The sequence below is a fragment of the Suncus etruscus genome, chromosome 18 (assembly GCF_024139225.1).
Source record: "Suncus etruscus isolate mSunEtr1 chromosome 18, mSunEtr1.pri.cur, whole genome shotgun sequence".
Lineage (NCBI taxonomy): Eukaryota > Metazoa > Chordata > Mammalia > Eulipotyphla > Soricidae > Suncus > Suncus etruscus.
Window position 1 is genome coordinate 39,342,240 of NC_064865.1, and position 18,467 is coordinate 39,360,706.

Below are 18,467 nucleotides of genomic sequence, written 5' to 3' on the forward strand. Positions count from 1 at the left end.
ACCTGTGGAGTTGGGTCTGCCCATGTTTTCTTTTTTTTATTATTCTTTTTTTTTGGGGGGGGGGTCACACCCGGCAGTGCTCAGGGGTTATTCCTGGCTCCAGGCTCAGAAATTGCTCCTGGCAGGCACGGGGGACCATATGGGACGCCAAGATTCGAACCGATGACCTCCTGCATGAAAGGCAAACGCCTTACCTCCATGCTATCTCTCCGGCCCCACTGCCCATGTTTTCTACTTGCTCTCCTGGGTTGTGTCTCCCTCTCTATGCCAGGCCCCAAGTGGGACTTTCCCGAGAAGAAGCTGGTAGAAGAGAAATGCTCAGAAGGGATTCTGGGGAGAAAGTCAGAGAGAATAAAAATAATGAGGCAGGAATCCCAAATATAGTACAGGGGGTTAATGTGCTTGTCTTGCACTTGGTCAACCATGGTTTTAACCCCCAGGTCTCCATATAGTCCCCTAAGCCTGCTAGGAGTGACCCCTGAGCACTGCCACATATGGCTCCAAAACAACAACAGAATAGTGAGGCATTCTGCATGCTTCACACATAGCAAATCCTGGTTCACTTCCCAGCAGTACCACCCCCACCACCACCACCACCACCACATACACAAATAAACCCATATAAGTACTTACAAACTTTCTCTTTAAGTTTTTTAAAAATTTGAGTCATTGTGATTTCAATACTGGTAAAGTTTTATGCGTACAATGTTCCAACACCAAACCCTTCCCCAGAGTGCCCCACCCCAACCTCCCACATTGGGAAGCTCATTGGTAAGCTCCATTTTGTAGACCTGTTCTCAGGTTCTGTAGCCTTTGGCCATTCAAAGTGAACTTTCACTGAGCTAAAGACCTGATAAGAATCAATTCTGGCTGTGGCAGCCCCAGGAAAAGAAGCTATTTATATTAACACTCAATTTGTTGATGATGTTGGTCCTAATCATTCGCCTTTGCAAAGGAGGGAGTAAGGAAGTTCAGAGGCTGACCAGGATCACAAGGATCCTGGGGTGGGGCAGATGGACTTGACGTAGAGTGGCTCCAGAATATTCCTTTCAGCCCCTCAATTCCATTGCTACTCTTGGTCTTTGCCAGGGTAGAGAGCTCAGACACACAGCCTTGCCCAAAACTCTACAGCAGGGAGGGCAGGCTGTGGTAGACATCTCCAGGAGTCCCAACAAGCAATCCAGGCGACAAAGCTCTAGTGTCCAGCCATCAGCTGGCCAGTGAGCCCAGTGGCTCAGCACCAAACTAGAGAGTGAGCACTAAGGCGAGGCTGCACCCAGGACTCCCGGAGCTCCTGCACACTTGTATGCAAGAATGCACGATTCCTTCCAGGGACCAGAAGAGGAGGAGCTCGCTCTCTCTGCTGCGTAAAGTGAGACTCTCTTTCCAAACTCAGTGTTAGGTCTGTTCTCCTGTGAAAGCTTCCAGCCAAGCAAACAGTTGAAAGGTCCTTTCTCAGGGAGGGCTCAGTCAAGGGAGGAAAGCTGGCCAAAGCAGGCCATAGGAGGTGGCTTTAAAACAAGGACAGAGGAGGCTGGAGAAATAGTATAGTAGATGCAGGCCTTGGCCTTGCACGCAGCTGACCCAAGTTTGATTCCTGGCATACAAATGGTCCCCTGTGGGGTCGGAGAGATAGCATGGAGGTAAGGCATTACCTTTCATGCAGAAGGTCATTGGTTCGAATCCCGTCGTCCCATATGGTCCCCTGTGCCTGCCAGGAGCAATTTCTGAGCACGGAGCTAGGAAAAACCCCTGAGCACTGCCAGGTGTGACCCCCCCACCCCCCAAAAAAAACCATAAAAAAAAATGGTCCCCTGAGCCCAAAGGCACAGAGCCAAGGAGTAAGCCTTGAGTACCACTGGGTGTGACCCAAAATAAAAACGAAAAAGATAATCACAGAAGGCCAGGGAAATGAATGACTCCAAAGACTAATAATCATAAGTTTTGCATGAGGGAGGCCCAGCACCACATGGTCTTCTGATTTCAGAACCATGAGGAGTTCCCCGGCACTGGTAGGTGTGGCCTCAGAACTCAAAAAAATAAAAATATTTTAATTAAGGGCCGGCGCGATAGCACAGTGATAGGGCGTTTGCCTTGCTCGCGGCTGATCCAGGACAGACTGCGGTTTGATCCCCTGCGTCCCATATGGACCCCCAAGTCAGGAGTAACCCCTGAGCATCACCAGGTGTGGCCCAAAAAACGAACAAATAAAAAATAATAATCATTAATACTGAAACCAGAACAGAGTCCCCAGGACCACTTAGCAAGAAGAGAAAAGTGGGGATGCCTCTCTTCTATGAAGGTGGAGTGTGCGGACATGGAGGGTAGGAGAATGGCTATGGAGGTGCTGAATACACAGAGGAGAGACAAGCCTTTGAGTCTTCCTGAGCAAAGCCTGCTGGCAGGAGGACCAGAAGGTGAGCTGGAGGCTGTAAGGGCTTGGCTGGTCCTCAGGAGCTCTAGGTGAAGCCAAGTTAGAGGCAGCACAAAGACTGGGATCTCAGATATCTTGAGGCCAGCCAAGTACCAGCTGAGTGAGAAGTCACCTGTGTCCCTGCAGCTGGCCCCAAAGGAGATGCTTTCAGATGAATTTCTAAGTTGCTTCCTTGGCTGCAGGGAAGAGGAGAGATGAGGGGAGAGTGCGCTGTTAGTGGGACTGGAGTGATGCTGTCATGTAGGATCCTGGGTTGGAATCCCAGCACCACATGGTCCATCCATCCTCCATATTGCCAGTAGACCACTGAGCACTAGGTTGGGAGTCTCTGGACATGACCTCCAAGCATGACCCCCTGATAAACAAAAGCAGCTTCTGGAATGAGTAAATCCTAGGATTGTCCCAGAGGGGACCCAACAAGACAAAGAAAAGGAGGCCTGACGCCATTCACAGACAGGAAGAAGTGGTTCATAACTTCAGGGGACTCAGGGCTTCTGGGTACCTGACTTTCCTCACAGGCTCCAATCACCACCCTGACACTTCTGCTCTTGCCTTCTGCACAGCTGATGCAGATTCACCCCAACCGTCCCCCCTTGAATCCTGAGGTGCTTCAGAGATATTTTCTGGTTTGCCCAGGCCCAGGCACACCCACAAGGCTGTGCCAGGAAGTCTCATGAAATGTTCCACATCTGTGCTGTGAACCTACTGGGAAGACAGGCTCCAGTCCACCTGTCCTATTTTATTTTGTTTTATTTTTTGTGCCACACCCGCCTGCGCTCAGGGGCTACTCGTGGCTATGCGTTCAGAAATTGCTCCTGGCACAGGGGATCAAATGCAATGCTGAGGATCGAACCCTCGTCCATTCTGGTCAGCCGCATGCAAGGCAAACAGCCTACCTCTGTGCAACCACTCCAGCCCACCCCACCTGTTCTATTTTAAAGGCGAGGAACCAAGAGAAACTGGGAGCCTCCCTGGCATATGGCAGGATAGAATTTGATCATGGAATTGACTGGTCCAGGAGCTCAGGCTTTTTCTGTATTGGCGTGCTTGTTATCAGCATTCTCTCTCCATCAGTTGGACAAACTGATTTTCAGGCAGCCTGTTGCTGACTGGAGAGGCTCTTGAGTCTGACTTAAGAATTGGTCTTCACCCCTCTGTTCTCCATTCTTCCCCTTGGACTGGCTTCTCAGCAGGCTTACCCTGGGACTGCACAACCTCACTGAGGTGAGGCGATGAGGCTCCCAGCAGTAGAACTGTAGGGCAGGATTGCTGGAGGGCAACTTGCAGAACTGCAGGAAGTCCAGATTTGAGGCTGAGTGCTTGGGACACACCTCCAGGTTTCTTCACTTCTTTTCTTGGTCTCTGGAACCCTCAAACCAACCCTGGAACCTGAAAGCAGAAACAGTTTCTTGTTTCAAGCTAGCATACGTGGTCATCTAAATCAGAGTGATTCCTGGGTCACTCCTTTAGCAAAAGGATAAAATAAAATAGAAAGCAGTGGGGTCTGGGGGTAGAGGGATGTCCCCCATACTGTATCTCCCCTCCTAAGGCCTACAAGTGTAGACATGGTGGTCCCAAGCACTGCTGAGTATGGCTCCTAATTTTAAAAGTTCTATATTTGTGGGCCACAGATTTGCACACAGGCTAAGGTGTTTTCCTTGTGTGTCACCAACTTCAGTTTGATCCCCAGCAATATATATGGTACCCTAACACAGCCAGGATGAATCCTAGAGCACCCCAAGACCAAAAAGTAATTTGGGGGAGTTGGGTCAGCAAAACCGGCAGCACTCAGGGGTTACTCTTGGCTCTTCACTTAGAAATCACTCCTGACAGGCTCGGGGGACCATATGGGATGCTAGGGATCAAACCAGGATCTGTCCTGAGTTGGCCACGTGCAAGGCAAACACTGTACTGTTGTGCTATCGCTCCAACCCAAAAAAGTAATTTTTGTTTGTTTGTTTGTTTGTTTTTTGGCTACACCCAGTTGTGCTTAGGGCTTACTCCGGACTCTGTACTCAGGGATCACTCCTGGCAGTGCTCAGGGGAATGTATGGGATTGAATTTGGGTCAGCCATATAGCAGGTAAACACCTTATCCACTACATTATTTTCCCAATAATTTTTTAAGTTTTATACATACATATATTTGTATATATAGGGTTTTTTTTGTTTTTGGTTTTGTTTTTTTGGTTTTGGGGCCACACCTGGCGGTGCTCAGGGGTTACTCATGACTGTCTGCTCAGAAATAGCTCCTGGTAGGCATGGGGGACCATATGGGACACCGGGATTCGAACCAACTACCTTAGGTCCTGGATCGGCTGCTTGCATGGCAAACGCCGCTATGCTATCTCTCCGGGCCCATATAGTTTGTTTTGAGGGGCCACACTCAATAGTGTTTAGTGTTCACTCCTGGTTCAACACTCAGGAATCACTCCTGGCAGACCATATAAAGTGCCATGGATTGAACCCAGGTCAGGCAAGGCAAATAACTGTTGTATTATCACTCTAGCACCTAAGTCTTATGTTTAAATATATATTATATTTAAATAAATATATTGATATTATATGTCAAATATATCAATGAGCTGGAGGGATAATACAGGGGTTAAGGCACTTGCCTTACACCAAATCAACCCCAGTGCCACATATAGTTTTTGTTTTTGTTTTTGTTTTTGGGTCACACCCGGCAGCACTCAGGGGTTACTCCTGGCTCTATGCTCAGAAATCGCTCCTGGAAGGCTTGGGGGACCATATGGGTTGCCGGGATTCGAACCACAGTCCTTCTGCATGCAAGACAAACGCCTTACCTCCATGCTATCTCTCCTGCCCCAGTGCCACATATGGTTTCCCCAAGCACCATGAGGAATGACCACTGAGCAGAGCCAGAAATAAGACCCAAGTACTCAAGTGTGGCCCAAAAACAAGCAAACAAAATACTGTGCCAGAGAGATAGTATAGCAGGTAGTGTATTTGCCTTGCACATGACCAACCAAATTTGATTACCAGCATCTCATATGGTCCCCCAAGCCTGCAATAGTAATTTCTGAGTGCAAAGTCAGGAGAAACCCCTGAGCATGACTGGGTGTGACTGAAAACTAAACAATACAAAGCACACACACACACACACATACACACACACACAAAACCAAGCATCTAAATGATTTAGAATCGATAGGTCAGTAATAAAACTGAATGTCTGCATTTTTTGTTTGCTTATTAATTTATGTTGGTTGGCCACTTCTGATGGTGTTCAGGGACACAGGGGATGCTGGGACTCAAATTGGAGTCAGTTATATTCAAAGCAAGTGCATTTCCCCCTGTTCTATCTTTCTGCCCACACCCCAATTTCTTCTTCTTCTTCTTCTTCTTCTTCTTCTTCTTCTTCTTCTTCTTCTTCTTCTTCTTCTTCTTCTTCTTCTTCTTCTTTCTTCTTCTCTTCTTCTTCTTCTTCTCTTCTTCTTCTTCTTCTTCTTCTTCTTCTCTCTCCTCCTTCTTCTTCTCCTCCTTCTCCTCCTCCTTCTCCTTCTCCTCCTCCTTCTCCTTCTCCTCCTCCTCCTCCTCCTCCTCCTCCTCCTCCTCTTCTTCTTTTTTTTTTTTTTGCTTTTTGGGCCACACCCGGTGACACTCAGGGGTTACTCCTGGCTCTGCTCTCAGAAATCACTCCTGGCTTGGGGGATCATATGAGACGCCGGGGGATCCAAACTCACTCCATCCTAGATTAGCGCCTGCTAGGTAAAAGCCCTACTACTTGCGCCACCACTCCGGATCCATCCCAGTTTTAACAAAACCTGAAATTCTGTCATTTACAGATTACACTCTGGAGCCCCCTAGTTTGCATTTAAACCTCATATCTTACACATAGGTCACTGTTTATCCTGCCCCGGATCCCCAGGAAGAGAAGAAGCTTCTTCTGCCTCTGTGCTTGCTTTTAGTGGAGCTTCTCAGATCTTATGAGATGCTCATGAGGCTCATCTGAGGGGTTCTAGAAACTTCTGAGATCCGATCACAGTCCAGACATCAGAGCAGTATCTCCGAGAGTGGCTTTTTGTTTTCGTTTTTGTTTTGTTTCTTGGATCACATCCGGCAGCGCTCAGGGGTTCCTCCTGGCTCTACACTCAGAAATCCCTCCTGGCAGGCTCGGGGGAACCACATGGGATGCCGGGATTCGAACTACCATGCTTCTGCATGCAAGGCAAATGCCCTAACGTTGTGCTACCTCTCAGCCCCCGGGGCTGACTTTGGGGGTCTTTCCAGTTCACCTGTCTGTTCTCCCGGATGCTTTGGAACCTCTGTTAAACCCCTTTCTCAGACTTGCCAAGAACATGTGATGGAACAAAACTTTTTGTTTGTTTGTTTGTTTGTTTTTGTTTTGAGCTCTATGCTCTATGCTCAGAAATCGCTCCTGGCAGGCTCGGGGCATCATATGGGATGCCGGGATTCGAACCACCATTCTTCTGCATGCAAGGCAAATACCCTACCACTGTGCTATCTCTCTGGCCCAGAACAAAACATTTGTCTGTGTTTTTACCTCAGCTTTACATGTCTCCAGAAACTGGGGTCTTGACCAAAGACACTCCTTGAGTCTTCCCCACCTCCTTTCAATCTTTCTTTGCTTTTTGTTTTTTGGGCAGCACCCAGTGATGCTCCTGGCATCAGAAGTTACTCCTGGCAGGCTCCAGCAACCATATGGAATGCTGGAGATCAAAACTAGGTCGGCTGCATGTAAGGCAAGCGCCCTACCCACTGTACTATCTCTCCCCCATTCCTTTCAGTTCTCTCTCTCTCTCTCTCTCTCTCTCTCTCTCTCTCTCTCTCAAGTTTGATTTTGGGACCACACCTGACTGTGTTCAAGTCTCTATGCTCATGAGAGTCACTCCTGGTGGTGCTTAGGGGACCATTTCAAGTGTTGGGAATCAAGCCAGGGTCACCCACATGCAAAGCAAGTGCTTTCTTCCCAACCCCTAACTGAGCCATCTTTTTGTTGATAGCTCTTGAGTGGCTGTGTGAGGAATATAATTATTTCTTGGTCAGGTTGGGGAGCCAGGGCCAGCAGCTCTGGGGGTAAGAATCCCCCATGGGTGGGGCAGTGTGGGGGGAAGCAGGACAGCTGGAGCCACCAAGGCCACACTTAGCAGACATGGAATGGCAGGTGCCAGCCTCTGCCAGCTTCCCAGTGCCTCCGCTGTTGACAGTACCAGGGCCAAGGAAAATCTCCCAGGATGAAACTGCCTTCCTCTAAAGTTTCTTGGTGCCACGGTGGGCAAGTGGGAGCAGGCCTGGCCTGGTGCAGGCAGGTGTGGACGCCCCTTCTCAGCTCCCTTTATTCCTCCCTAATTACCAGGGTCCTCTGTCACTGCCACCCTCTCTCCTGTGCTTCTCCCCTCCCCTTCCTTCCTTCTAAGCCTGCTCTGGTCACCTGGTTCCTGCTCCAAGGAATATTTCTAATCAACTTAAGTGTGCTGTGCTGCAGTCCCAGGGATTTTTGTTTGTTTTTAAAGCCAAGGGGAGCGTTTGAATGATGGGATTTTAGCTGTTAGGGCAGATTAAGTGTATTGGGGCTTCGGGGTGGGGAGGTGGTGGTGGGGTGTCTTTCTGGATTCCTGACATGACAGGATGCAGGATTGTCGTGTCACTCCACTGTCAGAGGGGGGCCGGTGACTGCCTGCTGCTGGTGTGTATTTTCGAGGGGATTTTTTTTTTTGTCCCTGGGGAATTGCTTTCATGCTGCTTCTTGAGAGGCACCAGTGAAGGGTCTCACAAGGTCCCCTCTGACCCTGGCAGATGTGGACGAGTGTGTGGAGGGGACCGACAACTGTCACATCGATGCCATCTGCCAGAACACACCGCGATCCTACAAATGCATGTGCAAGTCTGGATACACGGGAGACGGGAAACACTGCAAAGGTGAGGCCGGCGCCACATCCCAACAAACCACTTGTATCCTGCCAAGGCCAGATGGCAGAGGAGGGGAGAAGTACCACTTTCTACTTTGCCAAGACCCTTAGGGGTGAGGGGACAGCAGAATGGGACTGAGACCTCAGGTCATCCGCCCCCTCCACTGTGGGAATCTGTGTCTTGACACTGCCACATCTTGGGGGTTCTTGCAGAAAACAAGCTCACCTTCCCCGTTTTTGAGGAAGCAAGTACAGGGGGCCACACCTGGCAATGCTTGGGGCCTATTCCTGGCTCTGTGCTCAGGGATTGCTCCTGGTCAAACTCAGAGGATCAGATATGCTGCTGGGAATCTATCCTGGCTTGATCATGTGCAAGGCAAGCACCTTAACCTCTGGACTATTCTCTGGGTCCACCTTTTTCTTTTTTTATTGTAATTAAGAGACCCCAATTAAGCAGCAGTGAGATGCTTTGAAATGTGCAAACTTGGGGCCAGAGAGATAGCATGGAGATAAGGAGTTTGCCTTGCATGCTGAAGGTCAGTGGTTCGAATCCCAGCATCCCATATGGTCCCCCGAGACTGCCAGGAGCAATTTCTGAGGGTAGAGCCAGGAGTAACCCCTGAGCACTGTCGAGTGTAACCCAAAAATCAAAAAAAGAAATGTGTAAACTTTTGGTTTAATAAGGTTTCAGTAGAGAGGGTACACTCCTTCTTGTTTTAAGAGGAGGTATTTGGGTCATGCTTGGCAGTGCTCAGGGGTTACTCCTGGCTCTGCGCTCAGAGGTCATTTCTGGCAGTGACGGGGGCACCATATGGGATGCTGGGGCTCAAACCCAGGTCAGCCTCATGCAAAGCAAATGCTCTATCATTGTACTATACTATCACTCCAGCCCTGAGGTACACTCATTCATTTCTGGTCACTTTATTTGGTTGGGTTTTGTTCTGTATTATTTTTAGTTTTTGAGTCACACCCAGCAATACTTGGGTTGTTTCTGGCTCTATACTCAGGAATTATTCCTGCTGGTGTTCAGGGGACCATATGAGTTGCAGAGGGGATTGAAACCCAGATTGATTGACTACAAGGCAAGGACCCTACCTCCCCTATTGTCACTCAGGCCGCATTTCTGGTAACTTTACAAACTGAAAAGTGATTTTGTCTTACCTATTAATGCTCTTAAAAGTTATTCGAGGGAGTCAGTACAGAGCTTAAGGCACTTGCCTTGGATGCAGCTGCTGCCAGACAATGTCTCAACTCATGATCCTAAGCATTGCCAGATGTGGCCCTTGAGCATAGTCAGCCTTGAACTCTTAGCACCACTATGTGTGGACTCCCCCAAAAAATAAATATTGGAAGGACCAAAGAGATTGTACAGGGGGTTAGGGCACTTGCCTTGCATACAGCCAACCCTGGTTCAATCACCAGCACTGCACGGGGTGCATAAAAATCATCAGAAGAGGGGCCCGGAGAGATAGCACAGCGGTGTTTGCCTTGCAAGCAGCCGATCCAGGACCTAAGGTGGTTGGTTCGAATCCCGGTGTCCCATATGGTCCCCCGTGCCTGCCAGGAGCTATTTCTGAGCAGACAGCCAGGAGTAACCCCTGAGCACTGCCAGGTGTGGCCCAAAAACCAAAAAAAAAAAAAAATCATCAGAAGAGGCCTCTGAGCCCCGTAGGGGTAAGGAAGGAGTTATTTTATACTCTGACTAAGGAATAGTAGAGACGGATTCAAAGGAACTGTAAGGAACAAAGCAGAATAGGTACCAAGATGTTCTTTGAAGCATTATTTATGATAGCAAAAAAAATGTAAGGAATCCAACAAGAATCAGAAAGGATTAATAGATTGGGGGGGCAGAGAGATGGCACAGCAGTAGGGCATTTGCCTCACACACAGCCGATCCAGGATGGATGGTGGTTCAAATCCTGGCAGCCCATATGGTCCCCCGAGCCTGCCAGGAGCGATTTCTGAGTGTAGAGCCAGGAGTAACACCTGAGGCACTGCCAAGTGTGACCCAAAATCCAAAAAAAAAAAGATTTGGGAACCATAGCAATAGTACAGCAGGTAGAGCGCTTGCCTTGCATGCAGCCAACCCAGGTACAATTGCTGGTATCTCATATAAGCACCACCAGGTGGAACCCCAATACAAACCCCAAAAGAAGGATTAATAGATTATGATTATTATTAAATTTTGGACCACGCCCAGCACTGCTCTGAATTTACTTCTGATTCTTGAGGAATCGCTGCTAGTAGGGTTCAGTGGGATGCCAAACTCCAGCCTAGGTTAGCTGTATGCATGGTTATTGCCTTACCCACTGTACCCTTTCGGCAGGCTCATTGTCATTTTTTTAAACTTTATTATTTCATTTTTTTTTTAATTAAGTCACTGTGAAATTACAAAGTCATTCATGTCTGGGCTTTAGGCATACAGTAGTTTAATGCCACCATCCCTTCATCAGGGTCCACTTCTTTCCACCATTACCACCACCCTTAGCATACTATTTGCTTCCCACCCACCAATGTGCAGCTATAAGAGGCACTTCTGGGCCAGAAGGATAGCACAGTGGGTAGGGCAGTTGTCTTGCTTGGGTTCAATTCCCAGCATCACATACGGTCCCCAAGTCTGCCAGGAGTAATTCTTGAGCACAGAGCCAGGAGTAACCCCTGAATGCCACGGATGTAGCCCTCTCCCCCCAAATAAGAGAGACTTCCACTGCCAGGTTTTTTTTGTTTGTTTTTTGTTTTTTAATTTTTGGGTCACACCTGGCAGCACTCAGGGGTTACTCCTGGATTTATGCTCAGAAATCGCTCCTGGCAGGCTCGGGGACCATATGGGATGCCGGGATTCGAACCACCGTCCTTCTGCATGCAAGGCAAACGCCCTACCTCCATGCTATCTCGCTGGCCCTCCACTGCCAGTTTTAAAGCACCAGCAGTTGACCCTGGGGCAAATGGGGAGGCTGGGCTTGCAGGCAGATGCAGCCACTCACCCGCTCTCTGCCCGCAGATGTGGATGAGTGTGAACGAGAAGACAATGCGGGCTGCGTACACGACTGTGTCAACATCCCTGGCAACTACCGGTGCACCTGCTATGACGGCTTCCACCTGGCACACGACGGACACAACTGTCTGGGTGAGCAAGGAGGGCAGTGGGGTGGAGAGCTCCACGGTTCCTGGACTTACCTAACATGCACGCACCCCAGGTTCAATTTTCAGCATCTCCTGGTCCCTTGAGCATGTCCTGTGCAGCCCTTAGCAGGGGTCTTCAAACTACAGCCCGTGGGCCACATATTGTATTTATTCCCATTTTGTTTCTTCACTTCTAAATAAGAAGTGTGCATAGAAATTTGTTCATAATTTTTGTTTTTACTATAATCTGGCCCTCCAAGAGTCTGAAGGACAGTGAACTGGCCCCCTGTTTAAAAAGTTTGAGGACCCCTGCTAGAGGATCCCAGTAATCCTGCGCCCAGGCAGCATCTCATCCTCAAGGGCTTGCATTGAGCCACCTGTTGATCAGGAACCATCAATGGGACACACACACACACACACACACACACACACATCCTCAAGGGCTTGCATTGAGCCACCTGTTGATCAGGAACCATCAATGGGACACACACACACACACACACACACACACACACACACACACACACACACACACACACCACCTCCCAAACACCACTTGGGAGACACAAAATCAGAACTGGTTGAGGGAAGGAAAATATAGTGGGTAGGATGCTTGCCTTGCACATAGCTAACCCAGTTCTATACCCTGCATCCCATATGGTCCCCTGAGCACCATCAAGAGTAATTTCTGAGTGCAGAGCCAGGAGTGACCCTTGAGCATCACCCAAAAACAAACAAAAAAATCAAGCAAAACATATACAAGATAAGTGTCCCCAAGGAATCGGGTGCTGAGGTAGAAATAATCAGGAGTTGGATGAAACACAGGAGGGAAGATTTCCAGTGAGGCTCGGCTCAAGAGACAGCAGGACAGGGATGTGCTCTGTGGCCTGTTAGATGGGTATTCCTGGATATCCTAGCTTCCTCAGCAGGCACAGAGGCCTGCAGCTCTGGGATACCACAGTAGCATGTGCCAAGAGCCCCCCTTGTGCTCCTCAGCATGCAGCAAGCACTGAGATGTGGAAGGACAGAGGTCACAGATAAGGTTTTTGGCCTGGTGGAGCCCTGAATACTGAAGGCTGATTTTCTTCAATGGTCAGATTTTCTTCCAGCTTATCCTGCAGTCTCTCGATCTCTTCAAGTCTGTTCTGGAGTTCTAAGAAATTGGCAAAATAGGGGCAGAAAGATGGTATAGTGTAAGGTATAGGGTATAGGGTAAGGCCAGGGAGTGGCTACAAGGACTGAAACATCTGTACCTCCCTGGCATCTCCTTGTTCCCCCGAGCTCTACAGAGTGTGGCTCTCATGGTCTCCAGAATCGAGGGGCTAGGCAGCATTGGACTCTGGCCTGTGCACTGAACAGCCAGCCAGTCAGTCTCAGTAGTGCCTGGAGGAGCTCCTGACACTAAGCTCTGCCCAAAGGGCCCAAAAGAAAAAAATTAAGTCACGTTCCACTTCAGAGGAGGCTCAGAGGGTCTCACACCCTGCCCAGGCCTCCCCAGTCTGGCTACCTCTCCCCACGGGACACAGCCCACTTCCCACGTGGACCCCTTTGGGAAGAGAAACTGGGACATTGGACCTACTGCAGACAGTGGCTCTGGGCACCTTGGTTGGCCCTAATGCCTACCAAGGCCTGATTAGCCTATGCCAATCAGCCCAGAGTCAAGAATAGTCATATATAGGGTTTGAGTTGAAAGTTTTGGGGTTGAAAGCTGCCTTCGGCATTTAGGGGAGGCTGAGAAGGGGCCCTGGGCCCTGGACTTCAGCCCAACCCCAAAACTAGAAAAGGAATTTGCTAGAGTGGCTCCATCCCTTGACTTTCCTGATAGAGCCTTCTGGGGCAGGAGCCAGCGGGTCCAGGCCTTTGCTCTTTGTCAGCAAGTCAAGGATGGGGCTTCAGGGGAAGAAGAAGGGCAGCGGGACCCTTGGGGACCCAGATTCCCCACAGTCCAGCTTGGGGATTCGTCTCCCTGATGCACTTAGATAAATCAGACTAGAAAGGTTGACATCTGGGGCCTAAGTGGATACAGTCACGCAGGAAGGATTCCCAGGAAGAACTGGGCCCTGGGGACCCGGTTGGTGATTTGGGGTGTTGATTCAGCCTGGCAGATCTCCCCCACTTTTCCCTGCCAAGTTACCAGACTTTGTTTTGTTAAACCAAAATAGGAGAAAGCTGGGGAGTATATGGCAGCAAGCCCAGGCATGATGTGGTGGGGGAGGGAGCAGGCCCTGGAGGGGCCCGGAAATGTTCTCCCAAGGGGTGACACTGCTCTCCAAACCTGGATCATGGCTGTGGTGCTCCCTCATGCATGTACAGTGCTCCCTGGTTTCCACCTTTCCTGGCTGCTCATCATAGCCTGTAACCCACTTCTTTCAGGGCTGACCTGCCCATCCCGCCCCATCTCATCCCGCATGTCACTCCTCCCATCCTTCACTCTTGCCTTGCATGCTGACTCACTTGCACTCTCTCTTTTCTGTTCCTTTCTCTCTTTTTCTTTCTTTTTATCTCTCTTTTTATCTTTTATCTTTTTCTCTCTTTTTCTTTCTCTTTCTCTTATTACCTTTTTCTTTCTCTCTCTTTTTATCTCTCTCTTTTTGTCTTTCTCCTTTTGTCTTTCTTTCTCTTTTTTTTTCAACTTCCTGTTGCTGTTTCCATCTCTGTGCTCAGGAATGACCCTTGTGGGTGCTCCAAGGACCTTAGCCAGCCAGCTCTAGGAACAGAACAAGGGTGGGCCCAGATGCAGGTACAAGCCCCTTCCCCACTCTGCCATCTCTCTGCTCGCCTCCCTTTCCAGATCTCTGCGCTTAGACCCTGTCAATGGGAGAGCAAGTTGCCACTTAAGGGAGCCACGTCCAAACACCGGGTCCCTGCTTGCTTAGCTCTCCAGCTCTGCGTCTAAGTTAGATGGTGCTGAGCTGATGGAGCAGAGTACCAGGTCTAAGGCACCTCTGTTTAGGGTCCCACACTGCACTCAGGCCCCGCCTCTCTTGCACAGATGTGGACGAGTGTGCCGAGGGCAATGGGGGCTGTCAGCAGAGCTGTGTCAACATGATGGGCAGCTACGAGTGCCACTGCCGGGAGGGCTTCTTCCTCAGCGACAACCAGCATACCTGCATCCAGCGGCCAGAAGGTCAGTCTGCCCAGCACACCTATTTCCCTCCATCCCATACTGTGGGCAGAAGTCACCTGGCATGGTGGAAACCACCATGGCTGTGTCCATGTCCTAGAGCCCCCAGACACCTCATTCCCTAGACTGGGTTGGGTGGTGTGGCCTAAGGACTGCATAGTTCAAAGAGTGTCCTGATATCTCATCCATCTGTCACCCGAGGACCTCACCTTACCTGCATGTAATGGGAACTTCATAAATATTAGTTGATTAAAATTGCATTTATATGGGGCTGGAGCGGTGGTGCAAGTGGTAGGGTGTTTGCCTTGCACGCGCTGACCTAGGATGGACCAAGGTTCAATCTCCAGGCATCCCATATGGCCCTCCAAGCCAGGACAGGTTTCTGAGCACATAGCCAGGAGTAACCCCTGAGTGTCACCGAGTGTGGCCCAAAAACCAATAATAATAATAATAAATAAAATTTGCATTTATACAATTGTATGGGGAGATAGTATTGGGGTAAAGTGTTCACATGCAACACACCCTCATTCTATTCCCTGCACCTTATATTGTCCCCCGAGTCCAGCCAGATGTGAACCTCTGAGCACAGAGCTGAAAGTAACCCCAAAGCAGTGCCATTCATGACCCCACCACCACTCCCCTCAATGAGATTATTTTGTCTATACCAGTGATGCCCCTCGCATAATCCAGATTGGCTCATTCTCTCTCTTCCCTGGTTTGACTGTGAGCTCTTAGGCCAGAGATGATGTTTATATTTTTTCTGGGTGCTTCCTAAATTCACCCGGTGCCTAGCATGGGCTGGGTGGGCCACATACCATGACCTGGTGCCTAACACATGTTGGGCCACGCATCATGGGGGACTAGTTGAAGGAGAGGTAATGGGATTAGGTATGGGGGTCAGGTATCAATGCCCTCCAAACATGGTTGTGCTCAGGACCATCCACTCTAGGCAGGACAGGAGGCCACAAGGAGCAGGAGATGCTCTTCTCAGCCAACATGCCCAGTTCCCTGTGCCCCAGTCATCTCTTCCATCTCCTCTTCTTTATCGGGGTGGGGGGTCCCCAAAGCACAGAGCATTCACTTGCCCTCTTTGTCCCTTTTAGAAGGAATGAACTGCATGAACAAAAACCATGGCTGTGCCCACATCTGCCGGGAAACCCCCAAAGGGGGCATTGCCTGTGAATGCCGCCCTGGCTTTGAGCTCACCAAGAACCAGCGGGACTGTAAATGTGAGATAATCGATCCTTGGGGTGGCTGGGGGTGATTGGGGGGTAGTGAGGAAAAGGCAGTGGCACCTGGGAAGAGGCCAATACTGTCCCCTCTTCGGGACCCCGCTGAATCTCAGCCCTCTGTGACAGGAGCCCCCTGGCTTTGTGGGATCTGAACTCAAGATCCTGGGAGAGGGAGAGTGTTTTAAGCCACTGAACCCTCTTCAGGGGACCCCAAGCAAGGGCCTGACCCACCTCTCTTCTGCCTCTCCTGCAGTGACCTGTAACTATGGGAATGGCGGCTGCCAACACACATGCGATGACACAGAGCAGGGGCCCCGGTGTGGCTGCCATGTCAAGTTCGTGCTGCACACAGATGGGAAGACGTGCATTGGTGGGTGAGGTTGGGGGTCTGGAGGGCTGGGAGTGGGCATAGGCCCAGCCATGATGCTAGGGATAGTGAGGGGCGAGTCTGACAACCCCTAACCCCCACCCCTGTTCAAAGCATCCTTCCAGCTTCCTCCCAGGCTGGGTGTCATCAAGGTGCCAGGGCCTACGTGCCACAGAGATGTGGGGGAGACCCAGGACTGGGAGGGCAAGTCCCCCCAGTCGGGCCACCTAGCCCACACAGCCCCATGGGGTCTCCTTACTCTCTTCCTGGGAGTTCTCTCTCAAGACCCCCAGTGACTCAGGCCTGATGCCATCAAAACACCTGTACCCTCTCTCCTGTGTCCCTGCACCCCCTTTCCTGTGTCCCGGCTACATTGCCTATCTCCTGGCAGTGTGGATGAAATAACCAGCTTGTCAATAACTCCTCTTTAATCCCAGCTCTAAGTGATCCCAGCTCCCAGGACAACTAGTTACCCTGTGCTCCCATGAACTGAGAAAGACCAGGGGGGCTGGGGTCCCCTTTTCTGGGAAGACAGCAGGGAGAAAGCTTGTCTGGAGGGTATGATGGCCGCATTCATTTGTGGGTGACATCGTGTTGGGGCGGGAGGTAAGCACAGTCCCCAGAAGCAGGAGAAGCAGCTGCCTGCCCTTCCCTCTTACCCCTCAGTCCCGTCTGTATGCCCAAAATGGTAAATGTGGGGACCGAGTGTTGCACATTGGGTAGGGTACGCGCCTGACCTGGATTCAATCCCTGGCATTCCATATGGTCCCATGAACCTGTCAGAAGTAAGTGGCTGCTGAGTGCAAAGCCAGTAGTAACCCCTGAGCATCACCGGATGTGGCTCAAAAACCAAAACAACAACAACAAAAGGCCCCTGGACTGTTCTCAGAGCTCACTGTTGGGTGGGAATCCCTCACACACCCTTGCGGTCCCTCTGGGGTGCTGTCTGTCACTTCTCCCTTCCTCTGCTTTCCAGTCTCCCATCCCCCTGAACACACCCTGACCCCCATGAAATGCTGCCCTCCTGGATGTGAGGAGCTACCTGGCCTCTTTCTGGCACCCAGGCTCAGCTGCATTTAGTTCAATTCAATAACCCACAGCCCAGCTGTGCCCCCTTCCCTTGCAGGCCTGGGGGAGCTAAGTGGGGTCCCCATTGTCCCTTTCTCCCTCCACCCCAAGGCAGCTCATTTCTGCTTGCCCTGGGTTCTCTTTGTTCTCCGCTGTCCTTTTGGGGGAGATGGGACACACAAGACACTTCACTGTGGACTTTGCAGAGAGGGAGGCAGAGTTGAGCAGAAGCAGTTGGCGCCCGTGTAGTATTTTGGCCTCCCAGCGCCTCACTAGGTGGGATGGGGTGTGGGGGGGTCTGAGCCCTAGTTGGGCCTCATATTGGTCCCCCACATCAGTCATAGATGTAACCCCACCTCCTGGAGGAAACCAAGCTGGGAACCCACTCAGTGGGTGTCTGGCTGGCTCGGGTACAGGGTGGAGGAGGAGGGCGTGGGCCCAGCGTCTAAACCATTTTTTTACGACGTTGCACAGGGGAAAGGCGGCTAGAGCAGCACGCGCCCCCCCAGGCCGTTTCTAATGGTAAATATGTCCCCAACCCGCTTTGCTCTCCTGGCTGGAGGGGAGACCTAACTGCGGGGCCCCACTAACTGCATGCCCGCTGGGTGACCACCAAGTCCCCGAGACCGGCTCAGGTGGCCCCTGCAGGCCCTTCCTGCTTTGCTCCTGCACCCCTGCTGGCCGTCTCCCTGCCCCTGCCTGCCTCCCCTCGCCTTCTAACCCCTGCGTGTGACCCCCAAGAGCAGGTGGGCTCAGGCAGAGCCCCCCAGGTCCATCCCTGCCCACCCTCCTCCCACACTGCATCAGGGTGCCATCACAGCCTATAAGTTTAGATGCCCCCCATCCCGTCTTGTCTTTGCATCTAGGGGGTCTTGAGACTGTGGGGTGGTTGAGAGCAGCATAGTGGGGCATGGCAGAACAACCCCCCCCCAGACAGTGCTGCAAGAAGAGCAGCATTACTCAGTGACCTGCTCCAGCTGGACACCCGCCTGGTGCCAACCCAGCTGCCCCATGCTAGACTCAAGTAGAATTAGGGGGGGCTGCCCTTGTTCATCCCCCAATGCCAGGAATGGGGGGGGGTTCTCTCTTCTTAAGCTCTGAGCAGTCTTGAATAGTAGGTATGGCTGGGCTCAAAGGTCCTCAAAGGAAGCTCCTGAGAGACTAAGGAAGAAACAGGGGACCCCATGAAGTATGAGGGGAGCAGGGCGTGCAGGCTCAGAGGGGAA

General features: G+C 50.8%; 1 protein-coding gene across 1 annotated transcript in view; it reads left to right on the plus strand.

The window, feature by feature from the left end:
- The first annotated feature begins 2,317 nt into the window (after positions 1–2,317).
- Positions 2,318–18,467, plus strand: part of SCUBE3 (signal peptide, CUB domain and EGF like domain containing 3) — a 29,696-nt gene continuing 13,546 nt past the window's right edge. The window contains exons 1-7 of the mRNA XM_049764798.1: positions 2,318–2,417; positions 8,215–8,337; positions 11,329–11,454; positions 14,443–14,577; positions 15,678–15,803; positions 16,060–16,176; positions 17,716–17,763. Of these exons, the coding sequence (XP_049620755.1) occupies positions 2,318–2,417; positions 8,215–8,337; positions 11,329–11,454; positions 14,443–14,577; positions 15,678–15,803; positions 16,060–16,176; positions 17,716–17,763 (775 nt within the window). The remainder of the gene's footprint in view (positions 2,418–8,214; positions 8,338–11,328; positions 11,455–14,442; positions 14,578–15,677; positions 15,804–16,059; positions 16,177–17,715; positions 17,764–18,467) is intronic.